Source organism: Triticum urartu, chromosome 5, assembly GCF_003073215.2.
Source record: "Triticum urartu cultivar G1812 chromosome 5, Tu2.1, whole genome shotgun sequence".
Classification (NCBI taxonomy): Eukaryota; Viridiplantae; Streptophyta; class Magnoliopsida; order Poales; family Poaceae; genus Triticum; species Triticum urartu.
The window spans coordinates 30,561,681-30,571,349 of record NC_053026.1 but is presented as its reverse complement, the minus strand read 5'-3'; the positions used below and the strand labels follow the sequence as shown (position 1 = coordinate 30,571,349).

Below are 9,669 nucleotides of genomic sequence, written 5' to 3'. Positions count from 1 at the left end.
AAGAGACCCAGCATGGCTTTCTCCTTCCTCTCTTACTGCCCCACCAAAACTGTCTGATTAGAGATGTTATGCTTTCACAAACTCCTCTTGATAATCTGAAATAGGCCATCGAGTAGACCGGGATAGCTTGTGCAATTGCCTTAATCAGAACCTCTTTGCCAACATAAGATAACAACTTTTCCATCCACCCTTTAATCTTCTCCCAAACTCTATCTTTCAAATATTTGAAAGTGCCATTTCTTGAGTGTCCCACATCAGTGGGCATACCCAAATACCTCTCGCTAAGTTGTTCATTGTGAACGTTGAGCATTCCCTTTATGCCATCTCGCACTGTTTGAGGGCATCCCTTACTGAAAAAATAGAAGATTTGTCATTGTTCACCCTCTAGCCAGACGCATTACAATAGATATCCAAAAAGTTTGACACTGCAACTACTCCATCATTACTTGCCCTGAATAGTGGCAGGCTATCATCAGCAAAGAGAAGGTGGTTGACAACCGGGGTTGTCGGTGCCACCTTAACTCCCACAAACTAGATGACTGAGAACTGAATTTCAAAAGGCACAAGAGGCCCTCCGCTGCGATCAAGAAAATATAAGGAGAAATTGGGTCTCCCTGTCGAATCCCTCTAGAAGGTTTAAACTGATCAAGTTTTTCACCATTGAACAACACTACAAAAGAAATTGATTTCACCATTCCCATCACCAACTTTATCCATTCTGGGGAAAATCCCATTTTGCCCATTATTGCTTCCAAATATGTCCATTCCAGCCTATCATAAGCCTTCATCATGTCCAACTTTAGGGCACAATGGATATTAACCTTTGACCTGCTTCTTTTCATAAAATGTAAACATTCATAAGCAGATATGATGTTATCAGTAATGAGTCTCCCTGGGACAAAGGCTGACTGCTCCTCTGATATGATGTCTGGAAGGATTTGCTTGAGTCTATTTGAGACCGCCTTCGAAGCTATCTTGTACAACACATTGCATAAACTTATTGGTCTGAATTGAGTCAGGAGAGTTGGATTCATTACCTTTGGGATCAAAACCAAAAAAGTATCATTAATGCATTCGGGACTCTCTTCCCCTCTTACTATTCTCAACACTGCCCTCGTTACCTCTTCCCCACAGACATCCCAATGCCGCTGGTAAAAGTGTGCTAGGAATCCATCCGGACCTGGTGATTTTGTCGGAAACATTTGAAATAAAGTTGTTTTTACCTCCTCACCCGTGTATGTAGCACATAGGATATCATTCATATGATCCGTGACTTTCCTTGGCACATGCTCGAGTACTCCCTCCATGTTTGTAACTCCCTCTGAAGTGTATAAATCGTTATAGAAATTTGAGACCAGAATCTTTAATTCAGCCGGATCATCAACCACAACTCCAAGGGAGTTAGACAGTGCTTTTATCATAATTTTTCCTTCTCCTCATACTGGCTCGGATATGAATTTTTTGCGTGTTTCTGTCCCCCTCCGCTAGCCAATTGATTCTCGGTCGTTGCCTCCATAGCATCTCCTCTCTATGGTATAACTCAACTAGTCTTTCATTTATCTGTATCTCCTCCTGACTCGGTCCCACCCTTTGCGGCGCATTTCTGAGTTTTTCAAGCTCTTTCTTTAGGCCTTTGATCTCCTTGCGGATTGACCCAAAGGTGTCGACGTTCCAGCTCTGAAGTCTGGTCGCGAGAGAGGAGAGCTTCTGCTTTATATCTTCCACCCTACCACTGTGTTGGTTTGCAGCCCACTCTTCCACTATAGTTTCTTTCAGATTTCCATGAGATTCACAGGTTGTCTCATATCAAAAGACAGGAGGATCTCTGAACCTGTTACTCTCCCCCTCGAGCTGCAATAAGATAGGCCCATGATCCGAGGTCGTAGCAGTCAAATGATTGAGACAAGCCAATGGAAACTGGGCGCCCCACTCAGCCGACCCTAGAGCTCAATCAAGTCTGACTCTAGTGTATGTACCTCCTGTAACTTTCTTTTCGAAAGTCCAAAACCTGCCTTTGAAGCCAATATCCATCAGGTTGCAGCTATCCGCCATGTCTCTGAATCCTTGCATTTGTGCATTGCTCCGCTGCCCAACCCACTCATGCTCATCAGGCCTCAACACCTCATTAAAATCTCCCATACAGAGCCATGGGAGGTCATATAAACCACACATTTCTTTGAGCTTGTCCCAAGTTTGGCGGTGAAGATGAGTCTGCGCCTCCCCATATACTACTGTTAGCCTCCACCCACCATCCACCTTGCAATCAACATGATACACAGAGTAGCACAAAATCTCCACATTCATTGAATTATTCCAAAAAATTCCAATACCTCCACTCCTACCACTACTACTTATTGCATAGGCTTTATCATAACCTATGGAGCTAGCTAAACCTTCTACTCTTGCTTTCTCCAATTGAGTTTCAACAATACAAAGCACAGTAGGGGTAAATTTCTTCGCTAACTCACGAAGTTCGCGAACTGTCGAGGCTTTACCCGCACCCCGGCAGTTCCAACATATGATATTCATTGTGCCCGGCGGTACTCCTCGGGGGAGCCCGCCGATGGTGCAACTGTGTTCTCTGTCCCTCCTACGTTGGTACCTTCTCCCAGTCAGTCAGCGAGTTCTTCAACCTCTTGTTTCCTTTCCTGGGTGACACATAAACAGGGGGCAACGGAGGGACCCCCGATGGATTCGAGAGCGCCACATAGCATTGTTTTCTCCGCCTTTCCATGGGACGCTGCTCAGCAGAGGACGCCACAGCCACCAACAAAGTGTTATCCTGTGATGATCTCTTGAAGTTTGATTTTACTCCAGTAGGGTCAGGTTGCTGCTTCGGGTCTACACCATCTTCCTCCTTGTCCTGCTGAAACTATGCCGCAGCTCCTCCTCTACCCCCACCTCTTGATTGACCTGATGTACCACCATTACTATGCCCTCTCCCCCCTCTGAAAAAACCTCTCCCAGAAGGCTGCGAGTACGTGACAGTCCTGCGCTTTGCGATCATCCAAGAGCCCCACTTCTTGTCCTCTTCTTTCCAAACCCCCTGCCACATTCCTCATGACTGTGCCCCATGATTCCACACACCTTGCAGAAAAACGGAATCTTCTCGTACTTCACCACAAGCATCCGGGTTCCTTCTCCTGCCACAGTCAATGGGGTGAAACGAGTCAAGGGTTTTTGCAGTAATAACCCTAGCTCTAACCCTCACAAAGCCCCCCTCGTAGTAGAGCGTTGATCTCATCTGAACCTCCCTGACTTTCCCTATTCTTCGGGCAAGCTGATCCTCCACCGGTTCATGGCGGTAAACTTCTGGGATCTTATGGATCTGTGCCCAGACATACAATCCATCTAGCACCACCGATTCAGGATCCGCCTTACCATCATAGTCCTCGATCACCACCGCCAATCCTCTGAACAACCATGGCCCTCTATGAACTACCTTCTTCCAATCCCCTAGGCAGAAGAACTTGAAGATGAATAAGTTTTCTCCAGCTTCTCTGAATTCCGGAGTCTGAGCCAAGCCCCATAGGAAGTTCATATTATCTGAGAAGGTTGTCGGACTGAAGGTCCGATTTGTGTTAACCCTAGCAATTGCCATCCACCCCGCCTTCTCATTGAAATACTTCGCCTCCTCTGCCTCGATCACGACGTCGTCAAGTTCCTCATCCATCAGTTCCATGTTCTTGAGCATCTCCTCCAGATCTATCTCTTCTTCCGCCCAGGCGCTGTTGCAGAGCCCGAAGCCACCATGGCGAAAGAAACCGACAGTCCTTCCCAACTTGAGCCCTCTCCCTACACCCTCCGGATCCCCGATTCGGTATTCAATTTCCAAGACAGAGATCTCCCGCCGGCGGAGGAGTCGCCAGCGGAGTCGCCTAAACCCTAATCGAGAGGGTAAATCGTTCCTCCCCGCAACTCGTAGCCCATCCCCAAGTGATTGTTGCGAGGCTGGCGAAGGAGCGCTCGTCAACAAGTGCTCCTAGCTGACGCTCTCGTGCGTCAAAACGAGCAGCTTCCGCTGAAGGATTAGCGCAAAACGGGCCGGCCCATTCCCACGAACGAACCTAAAAGAGAAATGCTACGAAAAAATGCAGCGTTCGATGGACCCATCGCGACATAGCAGCTTTGTTCGCCACTGCACCAGCGACTGATTAAATTACAACACTCAAAGATAGGTATTATGTATAGAGGTAGATTCGTCTTTTAATCATTCCTTCAAGAAATAAATAACGTTTTCTCAAAAAAATTAAACGTGATTTTTACAAAAAGTGTGAATAATTATTGACCATGGATGAAAATCCAAACATCTGTTGAATTTTTATAAGTTTCGAATATTCGTTGAATTTTTTGTGAATGTACGCCGAACAATTTTTAACTACACACTGTAAATTTTTGTGATATAATGCACAAATTTTAAATATATATTGAAATTTTTTGTAATATACGTTGAACAATTTTTAACTATACATTGAACAACTTTTTTATATACACTAAACAAATATTAAATTCATATTGAACATTTTGTGATATACGCTGAACAATTTTGAAATTTTGATTTTTTTAAAAAAATTGAACACAATTTTAAATCCATGAACAATTTTTAAAATCAGGAACAAAATTTGGAATTCGAACCATTTTCTTGAAAACAAAGTATAAAAGTTAAACGAAAAAGGTTAAAATGAAAGTAAAGAGACAGAAAAAGGAAACAAAAGGTAAAAAAAGAAACAGAAAAAAGGAAAAAACTAGCAAAATAAAAAAAACCTGGTTCAGGGAACCTACTAGAAGGTTCCCAAAACCAGGTCTCGCTCGAAGTGGGCCGCCCCGTGCGCCTCGTTCGCTCGCTTCGCTTCGCTTCAGCGAAGCAGCGACGAACGGACGCACACGGGCGTCATATAGGATCTGCCCTCGTCAACTAGTTGGACATCTCCCACCCTTGCATACACCAAGTCCATAGACCGCGTGTCCTGCATCGCGCCGGACAGGTGGCCCCTCCGGTATTCCCGGGCCGATAAACCCCCGCCTACGCCGCCGCGACCAGCGTCGTCGCCTCGTGCCCTCCGCCTCACCCACCTCGCCTGAATCGGCGCCACACCGTGTACGTTCGCCGCGTCCGCACCACCACGAGCGCGAGACCGATGGCCGTCGCCCCGTCGCCGCAAGCCACGGCGGCCGCCGCCGCCCTCTCCAGGCACAGATCCGCCGCCGTCCCACCAGGTACGCACGCGCCGAGTCCCCTCGACCTCAATCTCTCCTCTGCTCGCGCGCGCTCTACGATTATGCGAAGCCACTGACGAATTTGACCTTGCGCAGTGCCGAGGAGCGTGCGGGTGGCCACCGCGGCGAGGAGGCCGGGCTGGACGCGGGCGAGGGCCGGGCTGGTGGCCCGCGCCGTTGTTGCAGTTACTTTCCTCTGTGATTTTAACTCCCATTGCTTGCTGTGATGCGTCGCGCGTACTGATTGATTGGTCTGCTTTTGTGCCTTTGCAGGCCAAGGGTGAGCTTGCGAGCTCCGATACGGGCGGGTGAGTTGTGTGCCATCATCTAGTCGTTTTTGTTCACAGTAGCAAGGGTGTGATTGGTCTTGGGAAAGAGAAAAACGTATGAACTGGTTCTAATTGGACAAACAGTTCAGCTTAATTTAGATGTTCCCTACACCAGATATCGATTACTCCCTTCATATGAATAGGTTGCTTGATTTGTGTAGTTGTAATAGGTGCCTGCGCCTTGTTTAATTGACAGAAGATTTGTGGCTTTATATAGATGTGAATGCGATGACTGCTATATAGGGAGGGTGGCCTGTTCCTTGCAAACTTCTGTCCTTTCCAGTGTGTGTAGTTGAATTTATATCATGTTTTATGACTCAGCTTATCTGACCCTAAGGAATCCATGTTCCAATTACACTTGATTTTGACTCATCAAACTGTTTGAAGTTTTTATATATTCAATGTTTTGAAAATTCAAAACACTGTTTGTGACCACTTAGACCTTACTTGGTTTTGCAACATGTGGTTACCTTGTCTTCATACTAGCCGTATGTGAAGAATCAAAGCTAATATAATAAAAATTGTACAAACTTAGGCACAAGAGCTAATGTTAGTAAGTAATACGCGTGAATATGCAAATATGAAGTTATCTGCTTAAAAATTTGCTGTCATCCATTTGTGAGTTGAGAACAAGGTTTAACTTGCTTGGGTTTAAAATTGAAGATGGATGTAGAAATTTGTTGCAAACAACTTCTTGATACTTCTCTGAAGCCGTCAGTTCTGGCTTGTAACTAGCAAAAAGGAGGCAGATTATTATCCATTTAAATCCATACACATGCCCCATCAGTTGGTGGGGGAAAATTGGACGCTATATGTTGCAGATGCAAGTAATATAAACTCTGAATCCATCAAATTACCTGCTTTCGAATTGACTAAATAACTGTCTCACCTTCCTCGGGTAAACTACCCAGTCTTCCCACATTATCTGCAGTGAATCTACTATAGTTAGTGTAAGTTCCATTACAAGATGGTAAGTGTTATACTGCTTGAATAATTAAATGAATGAATGCTGCAGTTCTGTTAGCTATATGCAGATATGACATATACATGTTGAATTTAGCAGTGAAGGATGAGTTTGCACTTATTATACCATACCTATCATTCTGCCTGTCGGAAAATGCCTGACCGATTATCCTTTCGTTCTCTTTAGTCATGAGGTTTTGATGTTTGAGGCCCTTCGTGAAGCCATGATAGAGGAGATGACTTTGGATCCAACAGTGTGCATGATTGGTGAGGATGTCGGTGACTATGGAGGTTCATACAAGGTATCCAAAGGCTTGTCTGAGATGTTTGGAGACCTCCGCGTCCTTGATACCCCTATTGCTGAGAACTCTTTTACTGGTATGGGAATCGGAGCAGCAATGAAGGGGCTCAGGCCAGTTGTTGAAGGGATGAACATGGGTTTCCTTCTCCTTGCCTACAACCAAATCTCAAACAACTGCGGTATGCTTCCTTATACCTCGGGCGGCCAGTTCAAAATCCCAATTGTGATCCGAGGCCCTGGCGGTGTTGGTCGTCAGCTTGGTGCGGAGCACTCGCAGCGCCTTGAGTCCTACTTCCAGTCTATCCCGGGCATTCAAATGGTCGCTTGCTCTACCCCTTACAATGCGAAGGGCCTTCTGAAGGCTGCCATAAGGAGCGATAACCCTGTGGTGCTGTTCGAGCATGTCCTTCTGTACAACCTGAAGGAGAAGATCCCCGATGAGGAATACATCTGCTCCCTGGAGGAGGCCGAGATGGTGCGTCCAGGCTCGCAGCTGACCATCCTGACATACTCCCGCATGAGGTACCACGTGATGCAGGCCGTCAAGACGTTGGTGAACAAGGGGTACGACCCGGAGGTGATCGACATCAGGTCGCTGAAGCCGTTCGACCTGCACACCATAGGGAACTCCATCAAGAAGACCCACCGCGTGCTGATCGTGGAGGAGTGCATGCGGACAGGCGGCATCGGCGCCAGCCTGAGGTCGGCCATCATCGACAACTTCTGGGACGAGCTGGATGCTCGCCCCGTGTGCCTGTCGTCGCAGGACGTGCCGACCCCGTACGCCGCGACCCTGGAGGACGCGACCGTTGTGCAGCCCGCGCAGATCGTGGCCGCGGTGGAGGAGATCTGCCAATAGTAACGCTGTCATGAGTTACATGTTTCGAGGATTCAGAAGCAGCGTGCGTGTCCAGTTTGCTTTGTCGTGTAATTAGTGTGTTTCGCCATCCCGTGGACGTTGTATCATACTTGGAAGACTGAAGTGTATCCTTAGCTGTTGTTTCTTGGTCCATCTGCCCATTCTATGTAAGCTGTGATGCTCCTGGGTTTTGATCATCCTTCTGCTTGGTCGGTGGAGGATGTGTGCTGCTGTTATTCATTTATTTACTACGTACCATCATAGTAATATTTGTTTTACTGATTCCACTCTGGAATCACATACTCCCTCCGTCCCAAAATATAAGAACGTTTTTAACACTAGCATAGTATCAAAAACGTTCTTATATTCTGGGACAGAGGGAGTAGAAGCTAACAGTGTGTTGATGCCATTTGGCACTTACGGAGTATTTACCATGTACTGTATGTATGATGAGTCCTTGTTCTTGTGAAGCGATGGTGGCTGGCTCCGTTGGATGGATGAGCACTGCATAGCTCAGCGATGTTGACGCCACTTTTTTTTTAGAAAAAGGAGGATGACCCCCGGCCTCTGCATATACAGCGTCATATGCCGTTATTCCTATCCAAAATGATGAAGGGGTGCTAGCTGGGCCACTACCCAAACCACTCATCTAAGTCTAACATCAAAAGCCGGAAGCCGAAACTCATTCGAAAGCCTCAGCCGAGCCACATACCGGATCTGGGGCACAATCCGGTCAGACGCACTTGTGTGTTGTCGCCGCCATCTTCCACAGGTCTTCAGATCATATTGAGGCTTCTACCTTGTCTGGCCACTCTGCCATCGACGTCACCATGACGTCAGACAGCAACCTCCTCCTGCGTGAGCCCATCTCCGCACGTCGGACGCCGAGTCTCCACAGCGCCATGCCATCGATCTCCACCGCCATCAAAGTGTGGGATGAAACACCGCTCCACCATCCCTTCAGCCAGCACTTGCTCCAAGACGATGCCCTCAGAAGGGAAAGCGATAGAACGCCATCATCATCCGATTCGGAAGACCCAAATCTGGGGTTTCCCCCTGAGCACCCCCAACCTGATGGCGCAGACTGCCAACGATGCCTCGACCATCGGCAGTAGCTCCACCAGACGAGCGTCGCCTACGTCGCCGCAGCCTCCAAGATGAAGCTGACCAGAATGCATGTGTCGACACCGAACCGCCGCCATTTCCACCGCCGCTTGAGCAGCCCCCAAGCAACGCCTTCAGGAAGGAGCATGCTACCGTGGTATCATCGTCGCTTGGAACGGGGGGTCTGATGTTGACGCCACTTGCCATGCGTGTATGATGAGTTCCTAACAAGTGGTGGCTGGCAATGTTGGATGAGCGCTGCATAGTAGTAGATGCAGCCAGGATTCATACCCATCTCGTGCGTGTGCGCGCATCCTGGAGCAGCCAGTCAGCTGTCCCCAAGAGGACAAGAGGTCAGAAGTTCACACGCTCCAAACAGAGCTGAGTTGCTTGCTCACAACTAGTTAGTCCGTTGTTCTCTTGTGGTTTGGCCGCAGCTGCAGCTGCACCAGAAGCAGAGCAGAGCGAGAGAGTGAGCAGCTGTAGAGTAGGGGCGAGGAGCAGGCAAGGGTGGATTTGCAAATCTGGGAGAGGTGCAATGCCATCGTTTCCATTTTCCACCCCAGTGGCTCACTGGCCAGGCCGGACAAGATATCGTGGCACAGGGCGGGAAACGTACCCTCACTCACCGGCCTAGGCCTGTAAAGTAAAGCAGCAGCCAGGCCACGCAATGGTACGACGGGGGGCGCGGCGTCCTTGCAATTTCCCAGAGTAGGAGCTCCCCGTCGTGGGCTGCTTCGCCATATGTGGGCATGGTTCCAGGATGTTCGCCCACGGGTCCTTCACTGGTCACCTCAGGTCGACCGCTGTAGACGGACGGACGGACGGACGCACGCACGCGGCGACAAATCAAACAGCGTATGGTAGTACTGCAGTATCAGGCAGCCGAGGTCGTG

General features: G+C 48.1%; 1 protein-coding gene across 1 annotated transcript; it reads left to right on the top strand.

Moving 5' to 3' along the window:
• The first annotated feature begins 4,965 nt into the window (after positions 1–4,965).
• On the top strand, positions 4,966–7,930 carry LOC125507651 (pyruvate dehydrogenase E1 component subunit beta-3, chloroplastic-like). The gene is made up of 4 exons (XM_048672164.1): positions 4,966–5,217; positions 5,314–5,402; positions 5,491–5,525; positions 6,697–7,930. Exons 1-4 carry the CDS (start codon positions 5,139–5,141, stop codon positions 7,667–7,669), a joined length of 1,176 nt encoding a protein of 391 aa, XP_048528121.1. The 5' UTR covers positions 4,966–5,138; the 3' UTR covers positions 7,670–7,930.
• The last annotated feature ends 1,739 nt before the right edge of the window (positions 7,931–9,669 follow it).

Excerpts from the sequence above, each read along its gene's own strand:
- LOC125507651 (XM_048672164.1), top strand. The coding sequence starts at position 5,139 with ATGGCCGTCGCCCCGTCGCCGCAAGCCACGGCGGCCGCCGCCGCCCTC. Across the intron at positions 5,403-5,490 it reads TGGCCCGCGCCGTTGTTGCA|GCCAAGGGTGAGCTTGCGAG; the intron begins GTTACTTTCCTC and ends GTGCCTTTGCAG. Across the intron at positions 5,526-6,696 it reads GCGAGCTCCGATACGGGCGG|TCATGAGGTTTTGATGTTTG; the intron begins GTGAGTTGTGTG and ends CGTTCTCTTTAG.